Here is a 19,083-nt window from a genome sequence, read left to right on the forward strand (position 1 = left end):
TGTAGCAATGTAAGTTGTTGATCTGTATTATGAATAAAAAAAATAAAAAAATCTATGATAAGAACCCTCACCCGATTAGACAACGATCACCCCTATAAAAGGGTTTCCACTAGTTACCACAGCTACAAGTTCACAATTGGCTATACAGTCAAAATTCATGAATACAAATGGTTAGGTTTAGGCATACGGTTAGCAGTGTGTTTAAAGTTAAGGTTAAGGTTATGTTTCAAATGACATTTTAAGAAGATCAATTGTAAGAAATAGGCGGGTTTTATGACTTTGTGGCTGGGGTAGCTAGCTAGTAACGACCCAATCAAAGAGAAATTGACACAACTCATCCAAAAACGACACTTTGCTTTTAAATTACAAAAAGCAATGCCATTTGAAGAAAAGAGAGAAAATAGTTGCATTAATGTTTGCAACGTTGCAAACTTTAATGCAACTATTTTCTCTTTTCTCTCCATTTCTCTCTTTTTTTACCATTTGCACAACCTTAGGCCCCAGGTATCCTAGAGCGTTGGGTCAGGAACCGAAAGGTTGCAGATCGAATCCCCCGAGGTGACAAGGTAAAATTCTGTCTTCTGCCCCTGAACAAGGCAGTAACCCACTGTTTCTAGGCCGTCATTGTAAATAAGAATTTGTTCTTAACTGCCTTGCCTAGTTAAATAAAGGAAACAAAAAAAAATGTCTGCAGCATGGATTTATTGCTCAGCAGAGGCCACATCTCAATATTGCTGATAAATCCACTTGGCCAAAATAACATTCTATGAATTGACCAAAATGCTAATCTTGGCTACTCTAATTAAGAAACACTACACATGGTCTTCCCTGATTGATGAGTAGTAATAAGTAAGGGGAATCTACATACAATGCATAAAATATATATATTTATATTCTTGCTGCAGGCTCTTTGGATACATGGATGGATACTTCAGTTAATCTTTACTTGATGAGGATTATAAACAGATTATATGCATGTTCTTTGTCATGGCACAATCCATTTTTTTGGACGGGGGGGGGTGAATTGAATAGGCATTGTTAGTACTGCTATATTACATCCACAGTACCTTCAGAAAGTATTCATACCGCTTGACCCATTCGACATTTTGTGTTACAGCCTGATTTCCAAATGGATTAAATATGTTTTTCTCTCACCCATCTGAAAACATGTTTTTATAATTTTTTGCTAGTTTACTGTAAACAAAATGCATAAATATCTATCAATACATGTTACAATCACCTTTGGCAGCCTTTAAGGCAGCAATTACAGAGTATTTCTGCTAAGTCTTTAAAAGCTTTGCACAACTGGATTGTTCAATATTTGCACATTATTTTTTTCTAAATTCTTCAAGCTCTGTCAAATTCGATGTTGACCAATGCTAGACAACCATTTTCAAATATTGCCATAGATTTTCAAGCAGAATTAAGTCAAAACTGTGACTCAGCCACTCAGAAACATATACTGTCTTCTTTGTAAGCAACTGTGTTTTAGGTTATTGTCTTGCTGAAAGGTGAATCAATCTCTGTGTCTGGTGGAAAGCAGACTGAGCCAGGTTTTCCTGTAGGATTTTGCCTGTGCTTAGCTCCATTCCATTTAAAAAAAAATCCTGAACCCCCCCCAGTCCTTAATGATTACAAGCATACCCTTAACATGATGCAGCCACCACTATTCTTGAAAATATGGAGAGTGGTATTCAGTGATGTGTTGTATTGGATTTGCCCCAAACATACCACTTTTGTATTCAGGACAAGTAGTTCATTACTTTGTCACATCTTTTGCAGTATTAATTTAGTACCTTGTTGCAAACATGATGCATGTTTTGGAATATTTTTTATTCTGTACAGACTTCTTTTCACTCAGTCAACCTCCCTGGTCTTTGTGGTTGAAATTCACTCTCAATTAAGGGACCTTACAGATAATTGTATGTGTGGAGTACAGAGATGAGGTAGTCATTCAAAAATCACATTAACACTAGAATTGCACACAGAGTCCATGCAACTTATGTCCACTTAAGCACATTTTTACTCCTGAAATTTAGGCTTTCCATAACAAAATGGTAGAATACTTATTGACTCAAGACACTTCAGCTTTTCATTTTTAATTCATTCGTAAAAAAAAAAGTAAAACTTTATTCATTCCACTTTAACATAACATTATGGGGTATTGTGTGGAGGCCAATGGCAAGCAAATCTAAATGTAATACATTTTAAATTCAAGCTATAACACATTTGGAAAACGTCTAGGGGTGTGAATACCAAGGTTTAACAATATTTTTGTCAGTAGTAGATCCCTCTGAATGTGCAGTTGTGAAATATGGACAAACATGCATAGGTGAATGGTAAGGCACAAATAAACAGACACAGGAAAGAGTTCTAACTTTATTAATATTATTTTAAAACTAATATAAATCCCATGGAATATCATCCTGGTGCCATTAAGTCTATGAATGCATGGATACCTGCCATAAGTACTGCATTCCAACACTCCATTCAAAATTATTTATTTTTCTCCAAAACTCAGCAATCAGAGTGGAAATACATGGCCTCAGCGCACTCTCTTTACAACACTCCTGTCTGTTCTCTCTTGTGCAAGTATATGCAAGTTAGCAAGTCGAGAATAATATTAGTGTTATCTTTTCAATGGCAGCAAAGAGAGATTGCTGCTGCACAGCTACAGAGCGAGAGAGAGAGAGAGAGAGAGAGAGAGAAAGTGTGGGTAAGAACAATGATCTGGGACATAAGAATATTCAGCTACTTATTTATTATTCTGAGCTGAGCGGTGTATTTCCCTCTGAAAAAAGAAACGGAGGATAAACGAAAAGCAAGGATAAACCAACGCCATTCCCAGTTTCCAAACAACAGATATCCCCAGGTTGTAGGCTCATGTGAAACTGGTTGCATCTGTGGGCCTGAGATCCCCTTATAGAACCCAGTTTTCCATCTGGGGCCTGTCTGAGGGAGAAATCCAAACAGAACACAGACTGTATCCTCAGCAGACCTCAACAATCATTCCATTGAAAAAGAACAGTCAAGAACAGATGTGACATTCATTTTCTTTTTCTCTAAAATACATTAGATGACTTGTGAATGGTGTTTAGTCAAATCAAGGCGGTGCAGGGGAGGTGTAAGACACGCATGTGCATTTTCTGGGAGATGAGGTGAAGTTTATTCCCACTCTAGAAATACTGGGTGAACATGAATACAGCAGCTGATCAGTTTAACATGATATTTTCCTAATTAAGGAATGTCTTGATTTACCTTCTTAGAAATAAAACGTCTTCCACTAGCAAACCACATTGTCTAAACATAAACTAATCAATACAATGATCGGTAAAATGAGTCCTGCAATGTTTTTAAATGGAGGTTAACTTCCTACTCCAGTAAAGCAAGGCATTAGGTATATAGAAATGCTTCTTTACTAGAGCAGCTATCCTCACCTGCAAGTTGTTAGGCCGTGAGAAGCCCACAATATATGTGCAAAGAAATGCATTGCGAGGAGCCATGCAAAAAAAATAAAAAATAAAATATGACACGAGGAAACAATCAAAAGCTACATAAAAGCTTTATAAATACAATAACATTTTAAATCCTTAATGGAGATGTCAATTCGATCAGTATTGTACTGTGTGATAGATAGCTGGCACTCTAGGCTCAACACTTCTTTAGCCTGAAGTTTTTTTATTTTCTCATAGTGGATCTGCGCAGGTAATTCATGCCCTCTTTGGTTGACTGCAGTACTGAAGAAAAATTCAAAACAAAACAACAAATAAAGAAAATTCCAACAAAGAGTTGTTAGAAAAACAGCATCAACTCTCAACGGCAGACAACTGCGCCTCGATGTCCACTCTGCAGATGGGGCACTTCTTATTGGTAAGGAGCCATTGGTCCACACACAGTTGATGGAAGAGATGCATACAAGGTAGGCGTCTGTGGAAGAGAGAATATATTGTTAGACATAGACTTTGAATTCCATCTTCATAATGAAAAAATCCTGTAAAGTTGGAAGGAAATGACAATGAATCAATTTTTTAATTTGGTTTGCTGAAAGATGGAAAATGATCATTCATACATTACAGTTCTTACATTACACCAACAGAGGGCAGAAACTCTTAAACTCGCTTGATCACATGAGCACATATGTTGAGCTCCAGAAATGTCCTCTGAGACCAGTCATTTTCAGGCACTCAAAGGATTGGCTTTTCTGCTGATTACTATACTTTTGGGTGTTGAGAAAATCTCCACGGCATATCAAGAGAAAATGTGGGAAAGGAGTGTTCGTTCTCACACAAAAACAGCCCCGCATTAAAACACACACGCTACATTATAACTGTACCTGACGTCCTCCCCTTCCTCCAGTATTGACAGACAGATGGTGCATTTCTCCTCTGTGTCTTCGTCCGCCCCCTCATCTTCTTCTTGCTTACCATGCAGCTTTCTCTGTTAATGGAAACATTGGAAAACACCATTATAGATACACAGCATCACTGTTTCCACAAAGACATTGTACTGTATACAGTTAGCCCTCTATCAGTCATAAAGGATAGTTTATTCACATTATAAAGACGCATTACAAACAGGGAAGGCTGAGACCATTCTATGAGGGTTACAGTCAAACACAATAAATGTATTCAGGGTTCACAGGCTGTAAACATTACAGGTACAGACCAACTTGCGAATAAACTATCCTTTATGACTGATAGAGGGCTAACTGTATACAGTACAAGCATTATGAGGGTGAACACATATCCCTATGAGGACAGAGAATGGTCATTTTGTCCTGGCTACAAAACATGTCATGTCATCCCTATGGATCAAGGTAAATATGGATTTTTTTTTAAATATATTGAGATAAATATATATTTTTAAAATCTATCAAATGTTTCTACTGCCGAATCCCCTTGCCCCCAAACCTACTACCATTAACAACTATAAATGAGCAGAGACATGTTTCCAAATTGAATTTGTTCATTTTTTTCTCACCGAGTCTGAGGTTGCGTGCATATTTTTCCCAATAGTTGCCCATGCTTCAGGGGTTAACTGTTCGTCAATGTCTCGCTCAGTCTCCAACACCTTCTGTATTGGGCAGCAGGTTATTAGGTTACTTATTTAAATGCATTTGGAAAACTAGATGGAATCTTTCCCTACAATGTTTTCTAAGGCTGCAACTTTGGTTGAAAGGGACACCTTCTAGTTTCTACAGCATCTGACTTAACATTAGCAATACATTCATATTTTGAAAGGAGCACAAAATAACCACTGTGAGTGTGCACTCTGTCCCAGAATAAAATCTTGTGCAGACTTGCACAAAATGCATCACAGCAAACTACATTAAACAGGATATGTTCTGAAACACACACACACAGACACACACTTTTATAGGAGTGCTCTCACCTTTTTGTACTTGTGTGGGTAAGTGCACCTCTCTATAGTTCCCTGAGAGGCCCCTCGGTTCACAGTCCCCAATCTCTCCTCTAAATGCAGCAGATCCTGAGGAAATAGGGCAGGAAAACAACCCAACGTGAGACTGTGCCAACTCAGTTCCACACAGCTCATAAGCCCTCAGCTCCTTCATAACTAATTACCAGGGCCAGGAGAGTTTCCTCACCTCTTGACATGTGCAGGAAAAACTCCAGGCCCTAGTTACTATATCTTCACTAATTGAGTGTTACCTCATAAGTTCGTCCAAATCCAGTCATTCTGGATGAGATGTAGCGAATGTGCGGGTAGGTTACTTCAGACATGCCAGTGTGCTGTGAGGGAGGCAAAACAATTCCATGGAAATATGTTCACTTCAGTGGAGTACAGTCATTTGTTTCTATAGGCTACAGTTCATGAAGCACATATAGGGATATATAGCATTATCAACTAAGTCTGCTGACACTACTTAACTTGGGTATGAAGTCCGGTTAGCATTGCCAAAAACTGCATTTTTAATAACCACAGTCTCACAATTTCATATCTTCTGACATTGTGCATTAAATTTTAACATCTTTTCAAAGGGGCATCCATTAATTTCAGGCTGCTGGTTATGTTGAATATGCACTTGAAATGCCTTACGGGCCACCATTAATTGCCAATGCATTATTCATGTGGCCCAACAAACCATCCCTGAAATAACAGATGTTATAAATAGAGGGCTAGCATCATTCATCTAAGCCATACTTCTCATGTATTCTAACGTAGGCACATGTGCTTAGAGTGAGGGTGCCAGTCGTGCACTCACCATGAAGGGGATGGGGAAGTGGTGCAGTCTTGGGGGAGGGTGGTAGTGGGGCAGGTGAGGGTGCAGGTGTCCTGAAGGATATGGCGCCACGGTCACTCCAGCCTCGATACCCAGCTCCCTACAGAAGAAAACCAGACCAACAACAGTCCTCATCAACTCATAGATATTGACATCACGGGGGCCATTTTAACAGTGAAGATGAGGGCATGCATGACTGACAATATCCTTTGCGCACAGCAGGCCACACATACATTGGTTTTTCTTTTTAAAGACTCTCGGCCAAACACGCAAGGCACTGGCCCTCCACTGCTCTAAATGGTACTAACCATGCAGTCCTCTGCTCAGATTGGCGTGGGTGGGACGACATGGTCTGGGGCACGTGGATGTGGTGGCCATGGCCGTAGTTGGGGTGCATTCTGTGGGGGTGTGGAGGGGGGCGCTCATGTGCTCGTCTGGAGAAAGGAGAAGAAAGAGAGGTGTATCAGAAACATGAGATGGAAAATACCATAATATCGTCACTGTAATCAGACAATTGGAAGCTACTGTCTGTGCTAGCAGTTGTGTTGCTGCCATCAGACGGGTTGGACCGGGGCCAGAGGCTACACTCACGTGGGGTGTTGCATCATCCTGCGTCTCTGAACCTCCATCCTCTGCAGCATCTCGTGCTGGTGCAGCCTCTGCACAGAGGTCCCCAGCGCGGGCATGTGGTGCTGCAGGGCCTGGTGCTCTGCGGGCAGGTGTTGGGGTGCACTGGAGCCTGTGAGGTGGTGGGCGGGCAGAGGGGCAGGGGGGGTGGGGGCACAGCGTGGCCAGGGGGTGGGAAGGCAGGGGCGTGTGGAAGGGATGGACGGGGTGGGGGATGACGTAGTCACCCTGTGGAGTGGGCTGAGGAGGGGGAGGAGGGTTACCATGGGAATGGGGGCAGGTGTTAGAGGGCTGGTGGTGCAGGGAGCGTGCCAGGGGAGCGTCTGGGTGTCAGAGAGAGAGTGAGAATGGTGGGAGAAAGTTGAGAAGTAGTTAGTAACACCTTATCAGATCGCCTTTAAGTCCCCTTCCTAATGATGACACCTGATCATCATCAGTTTTGACTCTCCTCACTGAAACATGCTGCCTGGCTGTTCCCTGTGCTGAGCAGGTCTCCCACCTGAGACCCCGGACAGACCCAGCCCCTCCCTCCCTCCCTCCCTCCCTACTGGAGCCCCGCTACACTCCTTCTCATTCCACACAGAGCTATTCTGAGGAGAACCAGCAATTAACAAGGCCTGTTTGGTAGCACACCCGCAGCACTTAGCACATTAAACATCAGGTGTTTCTCTTAATTACTATTAGCACTGGGTTTCAAGAGTGCTGTTGTCGGCATAATCTTTCAAGGTCTGGTGGTAATAGTTACTGTATAAATCCTAAAGGTTAACGTGTTTAGTACAGTAGTATGCAGGTTCTGCATGGGAATAATACACTATAGTTACTACTGCAGCATTTCATTTTCCTATCAAATCAACACTTAAACAAAAGACACCATAAAATAATATCACCTCCCAAAATAAAAGGCCATTTCCCTTTTGGTGCAGATGTAGCTCTACTCACAGGAGGGGTGCATGAAGTGCCTGCAGGTGGATAGCTGTGACTGTGGCTGAGGCTGGGCCACCATGGCTGAGCTGAAGGAGTCCACCACTGTGCTGGGCTGGCTGGGCCCTGTTGCATTCTGGGAGTTGTAGGCAGCGGGCCGCGACGTGGAGCCTGGGCAGCACGGGTCAAAGGCTGAGGTGCCATGGAAACTACCGGCCCCGCTGCCCCCGCCGCTCCGCAAGCCACTGTTGCTCAGGTCGACCGGCAGAGTCTGCTTGGGAGGGGAGAGAGAGACAGGAGGGTTGGAGAGGAGGGGAATGAAAAGGAAAGAATAGGGGTGAGAGATACAGGGAGGGGAGGTATGGAGAGAGTAGAACCAGACGATGACGTTATGGTGCTACTGTCTGACTTTGACCTCTGTAGTGGCAGAATATATAACTAACTAGTAAAACACTAAACTAAAACCACAGGGCTTCATGGTCCAGCCAGCACAAAGTACAAGATACAAGTACAAGACAATGGGCTTCACAGTTTAGACTGCAGTAAACCGGCTGAGAAAATTCAATCTAAGTGATGGAGTTTCAAATCATAGTAGCAGCCATCCCTCGTTGAATTATTCGAATAAATAATCATATTTAGACTGATGCATAAAACATGACTTATTCACCTTATGCAGGCAGTATGTCTCCTTTCTCTGAGCTGTAGCTGAGGGCGCTACCTACATGTAGGCCAAGCGCATCAAAGGGCATAGTATTTTGCCTCACCCATGCAACTACTTCCTCCTTTTCATGGTAGAGACCTGACGGCCCAGTTTTGAATACTTGCACCAGCCCTGCATGAATTATGTAGGAATCAGAGAGTATCAAGACAGAGAGACGGAGGTCTATGGAGGGAGCCCCTAACCTGACCTGCAGACACAGCCCTCTCAACCCCAACCCAACTCATTACACTCTAACCACACACTGCTCCTCTTTGATGGTAAATAATACAATTCAGCAGCTCCTAACAATTAGCAGAATTTTAACTATTCAGCGGTGAATCTGGCTTCAAGGGAGGTTGCCAGCTAGATCCTTTGTAACGTTTTTGTTAAGATACCAGTTATTTGTCTGTTTCAGTTCCTATTCTGTTTTTTCCTTCTTAATCCTTTTTAAAATCACCTTGAATCTGATTCATTGACTAGTGCAGATATTGACGGAGCCTTTTGTTTAGATTACACAAAGACTTGGTCAAAGATACATTTGGATGCGATGGTGCCATTTGCCAGGGAGAACATGGCTTACATAGTTTACTAAAACTATAAATTATTTCTAATTGATCTCCAGCTATTGTGGGGGGAAAAGGCAGCCTTTTATCTCTTCAAATTCTATTCATTTTGCCTACTTTTATAGATTTGGGGCAAAAAAGAAAATACTTTCAAGATTTAAGAAAACAACATTTTTAATATGGACTATATTTATAAAATGTTACTGCTATAAGAAATGCATAAATTCTCTGGTTGAAATATTAAAGTTGGGGAAACCAAAACAGGAAGCAGAAGTAACAGCCAAACCTCCAACAATGCTACAATGTAAAAAACATAACAGGGTGTTGATGCTCAGGCCTACCTGGTCGTGGTATTGGGTGGAGCTGCTGCTGCTGATCCCTCCCCCTCTGCATGGTGCAGGCAGGGCAGTGGGCCTCTCTAGGGGGCAGCTGGGCTCAGGAAAGGGCAGAGTGGGTGGAGGTTGGTGCTGAGGCATGTGGTGATGGTGGTGGTGGAAGTGGTGGGCGTGGCTGTGCTGCTGGGAGCCTGGCTGCTGGGAGGGCTGGGCCTGCAGGCAGCTGGAATGGCCCAGGGTCATGTGACCAGGGGAGGGCCCTCCGCAGGGAGAGTGCTGCGGGCAGCAGGAGGGTAACCTGGGCATGGCCGCGCCCCCACTCTCTCCTGCCACGCCGGATGAGGCTCTTCTAATCTCATCTGATAGAGAGATGGAAAACACCTTTAAGCTTCACTCATTATTCATAGATGACCACAGGGATGATTACTAAACTTATAAAGGCACACATCCTAATCCTTATAAAGGCACACTTATAAAGGTTGACATCATGGCTTTCTGGAGAGTCTATGGTCTGACTTACCCTCTGTGCCTGCGGTACCCCTTGGCCCCTGTGCCAGCGTGCTGTCTGGGGCTGGGCCTTGACCAGGGCAGTTGGTGGAGGAGCCCGGAGCATCATGGGGCTCTGAGGTAGAGGTACGATGAGAGGAGGATGAAGACGAGGAGCTGACAGTCTGAGGGTGAATGCTGTCAGAGGTGGATGGCACGACAGAGAGATCTGAGGTAGGGAAGACAGACAAGTAAACAGAGTAAATAGGTGGGAATTTATTTTGTAGCACACATATGTGTGTGTGTAGCAGCGTTTCCGTCAGGAAAATGTGGCGCCGGACAATTGACAGGCAGCATTTTAATTTACCGGACCCATACGCATTGGATGCATAACCTATTATGGCATCCACCCAAAGTGCTCAGAGTGACAGAAATCACATGTATATTATGGTAATTCATAAAAACTAAACATGCAAGTCAAGGACACAATGATGTGCAGTCCTTCTTACCAAACTCAAACGCACTTTAAAGAGGTTAGAATAACTGTCCACATTTCATTTTCCTCAGCTAACAAGACAAGTAAAGAACAGCAAACTCACGAGCCTGTCAATCTACTATCCCCCATAGAAGAACATTGACCTATTCTATTGGTCAGCTTGTCGAGAAAGAAATAGCCTATTCCAAAAACTCTGGGACAATTGAGAACGATAGATCCCAAATTCATATAACCAGTATGCCTTGGCTACATAAAACAAACGTTACAAAGCAATGAGTCTGATGCAACAGATTAGAACGTTTAGCTTAAAATGTTGATAAACTATTATTTGCGCAGCAAAGCGCACAAGGCAGTAAGCTACGATCACATTTTTGTTCCATAACCCAATTAGCGGGAAAACACTTGTTAAAAGGGCACGTGATGGCAGAAATGTACTAAGATCTAATATGCAACAACCTGAATGGTTTGCTAATATGACTAGGATTGTGCCTTCGGCTACCGGACAATGAAAGAAAGTTTATATCAAATGATTGCCTTCACGGATTTGGTCTGAATTTGGACAGGCTACTTTGAAGCAAATTAAGACATGCCTCATACAATGGCTTGCAAAAGTATTCACCCCCCATTGCATTTTTGCTATTTTGTTGCCTTACAACCTGGAATTAAAATAGATTTTTTTTGTGCCTACTACTTTGAAGATGCAAAATATTTTTTTATTGTGAAACAAACAAGAAATAAGACAAAAAAACAGAAAAATTGAGGGTGCATAACTATTCAACCCCCGAAAGTCAATACTTTGTAGAGACACCGTTTGCAGCCATTACAGCTGCAAGACTCTTGGGGTATGTCTCTATAAGCTTGGCACATCTAGCCACTGGGATTTTTGCCCATTCTTCAAGGCAAAACTGCTCCAGCTCCATCAAGTTGGATGGGTTCCGCTGGTGTACAGCAATCTTTAGGTCATACCACAGATTCTCAGTTGGATTGAGGTCTGGGCTTTGACTAGGCCATTACAAAACATTTAAATGTTTCCCCTTTAAACCACATGACTGTTGCTTTAGCAGTATGCTTAGGGTCATTGTCCTGCTGGAAGGTGAACCTCCGTCCCAGTCTCAAATCTCTGGAAGACTGAAACAGGTTTCCCTCAAGAATTTCCCTTTATTTAGCGCCATCCATCATTCCTTCAATTCTGACCAGTTTCACAGTCCCTGACGATGAAAAACATCCCCCCCCAGCATGATGCTGCCACCACCATGCTTCACTGTGGGAATAGTATACTCGGGGTGATGAGAGGTGTTGAGTTTGCGCCAGACATAGAGCTGTCCTTGATGGCCAAACAGCTATATTTTAGTCTCATCTGAACAGAGTACCTTCTTCCATATGTTTGGGGAGTCTCCCACATGCTTTTTGGCGAACATGTAACATATTTGCGTATTCATTTTCTTTAACCTCTTGAGCTTACTTGAGACGCAGACGTCTCACCTAGAGCTCTAGAAATGCACATGCGCGACGCTATATGCTAATGGTATTAGTTAAAACGCAAACGTTCATTAAAATACACATGTTTGGTATTAAAATAAAGCTACAGTCATTGTGAATCTAGCCACCGTTTCAGATTTTTAAAATGCTTTTCGGCGAAAGCATGAGAAGCTATTATCTGATAGCATGCAACACCCCAAAAGACCCGTAGGGCATGTAAACAAAAGAATTAGCATAGTCGGCGCTACACAAACTGCACAATAAAATATAAAACATTAATTACCTTTGACCATCTTCTTTCTTTGCACACCTTGATGTCCCATAATCAATACTGGGTCTTTTTTGGATTAAATCGGTCCATATATAGCCTAGATATCGATCTATGAAGACTGTGTGGAAAACGGAAAAAAGAGCGTTTCATAACGTAACGTCATTTTTTAAAAGTTAAAAATTCGACGATAAACTTTTACAAAACACTTCGAAATACCTTTCTAATGCAACTTTAGGTATAACTACACGTTAATAAGCTATAAAAATCATCAGGAGGCGATGTAAATTCGATAGCCTGCCGTGTGGAAAAATGTCCGGAGAAAAAGGCAGACAATGCCTCGGGTCGGTGGTCGGAGAGAATCGGTTCCCTTTGGGCGGATCTACCAAGAATCAATTCAGATTCAAATGAGGAGACTCTATAGATCCTGTGGTAGCTGTAGGTACTGCAAGCTTGGCCAAATATATTACGGTTCACCTTTAACAATTCATGGGAGTGGCGCATGGATACTTTTTTCCATCTCCAGTGATCAGATTTTCCTGCGCTTTTCGATGTTCTGTTATAGTCACAGCCGTGATTTAAACAGTTTTGGAAACGTCTGAGTGTTTTCTATCCACACATACTAATCATATGCATATACTATATTCCTGGCCTGAGTAGCAGGACGCCAAAATGTTGCGCGATTTTTAACAGAATTTCAGAAAAAGTAGGGGGAAGCTTAAGAAGTTAAGCAATGGCTTTTTCTTGCCACTCTTCCGTAAAGCCCAGCTCTGTGGAGCGTACAGCTTAAAGTGGTCCTATGGACAGATACTCCGATGTTCAATTTCTGTTTTGTTTTTTTTATAACCCAACCTTGATCTGTACTTCTCCACAACTTTGTCCCTGACCTGTTTGGAGAGCTCATTGGTCTTCATGGTGCCGCTTGTTTGGTGGTGCCCCTTGCTTGGTGGTGTTGCAGACTCTGGGGCCTTTCAGAACAGGTGTAAATATACTAAGATCACGTGACCGATCATGAGACACTTAGTTAAATAAAGTCTACCTGTGTGAAATCTAATTATGTGACTTCTGAAGGTAATTGGTTGCACCAGATCTTATTTAGGGGCTTCATAGGAAAGGGGGTGAATACATATGCATGCACCACTTTTCCTTTTATACATTTTTTGAAACAATTAATTTTTTTCATTTCACCAATTTCATGTCACCAATCCAAATAAAAATCCATTTAACTTACAGGTTGTAATGCAACAAAATAGGAAAAACCCTAGGGGGACGAATACTTTTGCAAGGCACTGTATGTATTAAAATGTTCAGGTTTCAAACAATTAAGTATATATTTTCAAAATGCATACCACCTCTAGCTAATTGCAAAGTGGTGTGTGACCTCCGTTGCCTTTGCTTCTGCTGTTTAAGATGCTGTAGCAGCAGCTCTTGCGCTCGGACAGATTTTCCACTCAAAGGCTCTGTATCTGTATGCTGTAGGCGTGTGATAAATAAGATATGCCTCCATAACGAATATACACAGAGTGAACAAAACATGCTCCTTCCATGAAAGACTGGCCAGGTGAATCCAGGTGAAAACTATGATGTCTGAAATATTTAAGAGGCTTTGAACGGGGTATAGGAGGAGGAGCCAGGCACACCGGTTTGTGTCAAGAACCGCAACGCTGGTGGGTTTTTCACGATCAACAGTCTCCAGTGTGTATCAAGAATGGTCCACCACCCAAAAGACATCCGGCCAACTCGACAACTGTGGGAAGCATTGGAGTGAACATGGGCCAGCATCATTGTGGAACGCTTTCGACACCTTGTAGAGGCCATGCCCAGACGAATTGAGGCTGTTCTGATGGCAAAAGAGGTTGCAACTGAATATTAAGAAGGTGTTGCTAACGTTTTGGACACTCAGTGTAAGCCTACTATACACACGGCAATTTTATCTGCTTTCTATTTATTTATTTTTCAAATCGGCCAAAAGCTGTCTGTTACCGGTGAACGGAAACCCTGGTGTGTAGACTGGCTGCAGTGGCTTGGCAGCCAGGGAGAAGAGACCTCATTAGCATTCCACAGTGTGCGCTCCATCTGCTTTTCATACTCACAAATTAATTTCTCCTCCTCCTCCAAAGAAATGCAAATAGGCTCATATCTCACACTGCTCTGTTATTCTGTTATCAGTCACACAGTGCGAGACCATAAAGAGAATGCACCAAATTGGACTTAAGTCACACTAATGCTTTGGTCTGGTTTGCTAATGCCTCAGGTTTAGAGGGCAAACTGGTCTGGGAAAACATAGCCATTAGCCAGAGATATGCAGGATGTTGGAATGGTAAAGCCATTACAAAAACAGTCATTCGACACCTGATATATAATAACAATAAATTGAATGTATAATTTGATTTTCATTGGAATAAATAAAAACAATAAACAACTAGACAGAGAAACTGAAACAAAGAACCCAGATGACACTACAAGGGACATGGAACACAGCTATATCTAATGGAGGACCTTCCTAAAGAGGAGGGATTTCAGGTCATTTTTAAAAGGTGTATATGTAATGGCTTGGGGCTGTCATGAATGTATGAACTGAAGTAAGCCTATACATCTGGTGAGAATAATGTATGTACAGTTGAAGTCGGAAGTTTATGTACACCTTAGCCAAATACATTTAAACTGTTTTTCACAATTCCTGACATTTAATTAAAGTACAAATTCCCTCTCTTAGGTCAGTTAAGATCACCACTTAATTTTAAGAATGTGAAATGTAAGAATAATAGTAGAGAGAATGATTTATTTCAGCTTTAATTTCTTTCATCACATTCCCAGTGGGTCAGAAGTTTACATACACTCAGTTAGTATGTGGTAGCATTGCCTTCAAGTTGTTTAACTTGGGTCAAACATTTTGGGTAGCCTTCCAATAGCTTCCACAATAACTTGGGTGAATTTTGGCCCATTCCTCCTGACAGAGCTGGTGTAACCGAGTCAGGTTTGTAGGCCTCCTTGCCTACACACCTTTTTCAGTTCTGCCCACAAATTGTCTATGGGATTGAGGTCAGGGCTTTGTGTTGGCCACTCCAATACCTTGACTTTGTAGTCCTTAAGCCATTTTGCCACAACTTTGGAAGTATGCTTGGGGTTATTGTCCATTTGGAAGACCCATTTGCGACCAAGCTTTAACTTCCTGACTGATGTCTTGAGATGTTGCTTCAATAAATCCACATGATTTTCCTCCCACTTGATGCCATCTATTTTGTGAAGTGCACCAGTCCCTGCTGCAGCAAAGCACCCCCACAACATGATGCTGCCACCCCTGTGCTTCATGGTTGGGATGGTGGTCCTCGGCTTGCAAGCCTCCCCCTCTTTCCTCCAAACATAACGATGGTTATTATGGCCAAACAGTTCTATTTTTGTTTCATCAGACCAGAGGACATTTCTCCAAAAAGTACGATCTTTGTTCCCATGTGCAGTTACAAACTGTAGTCTGGCTTTTTTATGGCGGTTTTGGAGCAGTGGCTTCTTCCTTGCTGAGCGGCTTTTCAGGTTATGTCGATATAGGGCACGTTTTACTGTGGAGATACTATACTATACTATATAGATACTTTTGTACCTGTTTCCTCCAGCATCTTCACAAGAACCTTTGCTGTTGTTCTGGGATTGATTTGCACTTTTTGCATCAAAGTACGTTGATCTCTAGGAGACCCGACCGCGTTTCCTTCCTGATCGGTATGTCGGCTGCGTGGTCCCATGATGTTTATACTTGCGTACTATTGTTTGTACAGATGAACGTGGTACCTTCAGGCGTTTGGAAATTGCTCCCAAGGATGAACCAGACTTGTGGAGGTCTACAATTTTTTTCTGAGGTCTTGGCTGATTTCTTTTGATTTTCCCATGATGTCAAACAAAGAGGCGCTGAGTTTGAAGGTAGGCCTTGAAATACATCCACAGGTACACCTCCAATTGACTCAAATTATGTCTATTAGCCTATCAGAAGCTTCTAAAGCCATGACATCCTTTTCTGGAATTTTCCAAGCTGTTTAAAGGCACAGTCAACTTAGTGTATGTGAACTTCTGACCCACTGGAATAGTGATACAGTGAAACAATCTGTCTGTCAACAATTGTTGGAAAAATTACTTCTGTCATGCACAAAGTAGATGTCCTAACCGACTTACCAAAACTATAGTTTGTTAAAAAGACATTTGTGGAGTGGTTGAAAAACGAGTTTTAATGACTCCAACCTAAGTGCATGTAAACTTTCAACTTCAACTGTATATGAATTGGGGATGATTAAATGATTAAATGGACTTTGTAATTAAATGTAGGCTATACTCATCAGGAGTCGGCTGTATGTCCCCTAAATCCAGAGTGAAACCCTTTACACACATAAGCTTTAATACCGCCAGGTGTATTTCATTCATTGTGCCTAACGCATCCACATTAACAATGAAGAGCATGCTTCTGGCTACTGCTGGCATAACTGTGACATTTAACATGTTACAAACATGATAGGATTGACAGTACAAAACAACATGCATCAGAAATGCATTGGGTTGATGTGTAAAAGCCAACCAATGAAAGAGCAGACACTCTCAGGGGCACGGTCGCTATTAATATCCCTCCATTTGATGAAAAAATACAGATGAATCATTATTAAAACAGTGCTCGCTTACGGGAACATTTCAAATTGAATTGTGATGACAGGACAATTCTTATTTGAAGTTAGCGACACCCACTCGCTCCCAGGTTTGGAGAGATGTGTGGAAGAAGCTAGCTAATCCTATTAAACAATAGAGTGTAAATGAGAGTATTTAATTTGACATGTAATATTTCCCAACCCCCTACGCAGTGGAAAAAGAAAGCATGAAACTCATCTAAATCCAAGTATTGGACGCCCACATTCACATGCTGTGCGACAGTCCAGCTATCGTAAGCAGCATCTATGAAAAAGCTGTTCCCCAACGTAATTGATTTTTACACATATAATCACCAGATCTATTTTGTTTCTGCCTCAAGAGTAAACTTGCTTCTCTCTGTGTGTGTGTGTGACACTGACACACACACACACACACACACACACACACACACACACACACACACAGAGACAGAGAACGTGCAACCATTTGTATGTTGCTCATGTAAAAATGACTGTCCTTAAGAGGACTACTGTCACCTTTGTGTTGAAAGACGAATGAGCCTAGCTTTGAAAGAATAGACAGTGGAAAAACAGAGGCCTGAGTCTTAAGTCTAGGACGTCTATGTGACTGTTACATCATATAGTTCATCTCAGAGTGGTATTGGGGGTCGGCACGTCCTCATGCTCACCATCCTCGTCCACTGTGAGGTCCACCACCTCTCCGGCGCTCTGGCGCAGCGGCTGGATGACAGTAGAGAGGCGGTGGCGGCTGCGCGGCTCCTGGGGTCGGTTCTGGGAGCAGCTGGGGCCCCAGTACATCCTGCCGTGGCCCCCCACCGAGCGAGGCCTGTGGGCACAAACACACAGCCAGTTAGAGAGGAAGGAAAGGAGAGGGGGGTAAACAACCAGATTAAACAAGGCTTCAGATCAGACTGACTGGGACCACTCTGATAATGCCAGGTTATCTGGACCCTGGGCTACGGTATTGTAACATTGTAATAATTCTATGAGATTGCTGATCACACAGCCCTCTCACTGGAGACCGGTGGTCAGTGGATGAGACTTCATGGAGAAGTGAGAAAATCCAGACAATTCAGCCCATTTTTCTTCCCAAAGCAAATCTCTTGCTTTCCCAGCCTGATTGTCCTTTAAATAAATATATGAACAACAGTTCATTTTCAGATGTCATTTATGTAGTAAAAGGGAAATTTGAAACGTCGTCATTTGGAGGCAGGAGATGGTCCACACGGCTTTTTCTGTGTGATGAGCACAAATCGGGCTCACTTTGGGAGCTGCTGGAACGCCTGGCTGGAAAGTAAATAAGAGCCAGCTGACATGAGTGCTAGCGCTGCAGCTAATTCAAAAAGACAGTCTACTCACAGCCGTGCGCATGAGAGACACACACAGCTGTGCAAACCTTTGAGAACCATATATAAAGATCACGTTTGTTTTACACACATGGTTTCTTCCACCACACCCACTAACAAACTCCAAAACAACCCTGTGGAAAACACAATTCAACATCCAACACACAGAAACATCTCTACCTCATTTGGCCTCAGCTACCACACACATTTTCTCAAGTCACAAGCATTGTGCATCATTGACTGTGCTCTCTTTCCTCTCCCTTTCGCAGTCTTCCTCTTTCCCCATCTCACTGCCCCACTCTTTCCTCCTGCCTTCCGCTATCTCGTGTGATGTGGGAGTCCAGAGAGTGTCAGTGTGCCGTAAAGCAGGATGAGAGGGGGGAGCCTAGGGGATAGAGTGCCTGCCGTAAAGCAGCCTGTCATGGAGAGATGGGGCTGTGGAAGAGAGGGAGAGCAGTGAACCACGCCTGAGGGCCAAGACCAGGCTGAGGGAAGGGGAGAGCCAGGAGCAGAGAGACTCTTGCTCCTCTCAACACAGGGCTGCTGCTGGAACCTCTAAACCACAGGATGCATCATTAAAACAATAAGATTACAGACAAGCATGGTGGGCTGCTGCTTTTCCAGTGAGACCAGTGTGTGTGTGCACAACAATAGCAACGCCACACACACACACCTAAGAAGTACTTCTAATAACCAGGCGTGTGAGAGAGTGTGTCCACTCACACTCTGTCTTCTCACACAATTCAGCAGAGGAAATGCCTAACTGCATTGGTGCTGTGATGTGTGTGTGTGTGTGTGTGTGTGTGTGTGTGTGTGTGTGTGTGTGGGGGGGTTCCCATTAGCTCTAACAGCAGTCCATTCCATTCCATTCCATTTCCTGTCAGATGGACACACTTCAAAACAAACAAAAAAGAACGGAAGGCAACAAAAACCTATTAGTGCAACTTCTGATGTTGGCAATGCAGAATAGAGGAAGAA

The 19,083-nt window shown here is 42.7% G+C and overlaps 1 protein-coding gene across 1 annotated transcript in view; it reads right to left on the reverse strand.

Annotated features, from left to right (window-relative positions):
* Positions 1-2,366: 2,366 nt before the first annotated feature.
* Positions 2,367-19,083, reverse strand: part of rnf111 (ring finger protein 111) — a 51,153-nt gene continuing 34,436 nt past the window's right edge. The window contains 14 exon segments of the mRNA XM_024440251.2: positions 2,367-3,927; positions 4,334-4,437; positions 4,981-5,073; positions 5,392-5,487; positions 5,670-5,750; positions 6,224-6,341; positions 6,550-6,675; positions 6,833-7,019; positions 7,022-7,039; positions 7,042-7,191; positions 7,808-8,060; positions 9,394-9,746; positions 9,908-10,102; positions 17,428-17,585. Coding sequence (XP_024296019.2) covers positions 3,807-3,927; positions 4,334-4,437; positions 4,981-5,073; positions 5,392-5,487; positions 5,670-5,750; positions 6,224-6,341; positions 6,550-6,675; positions 6,833-7,019; positions 7,022-7,039; positions 7,042-7,191; positions 7,808-8,060; positions 9,394-9,746; positions 9,908-10,102; positions 17,428-17,585 — 2,053 coding nt within the window. The 3' untranslated portion in view covers positions 2,367-3,806.

The sequence above is a fragment of the Oncorhynchus tshawytscha genome, linkage group LG12 (assembly GCF_018296145.1).
Source record: "Oncorhynchus tshawytscha isolate Ot180627B linkage group LG12, Otsh_v2.0, whole genome shotgun sequence".
In the NCBI taxonomy this organism is placed as follows: domain Eukaryota; kingdom Metazoa; phylum Chordata; class Actinopteri; order Salmoniformes; family Salmonidae; genus Oncorhynchus; species Oncorhynchus tshawytscha.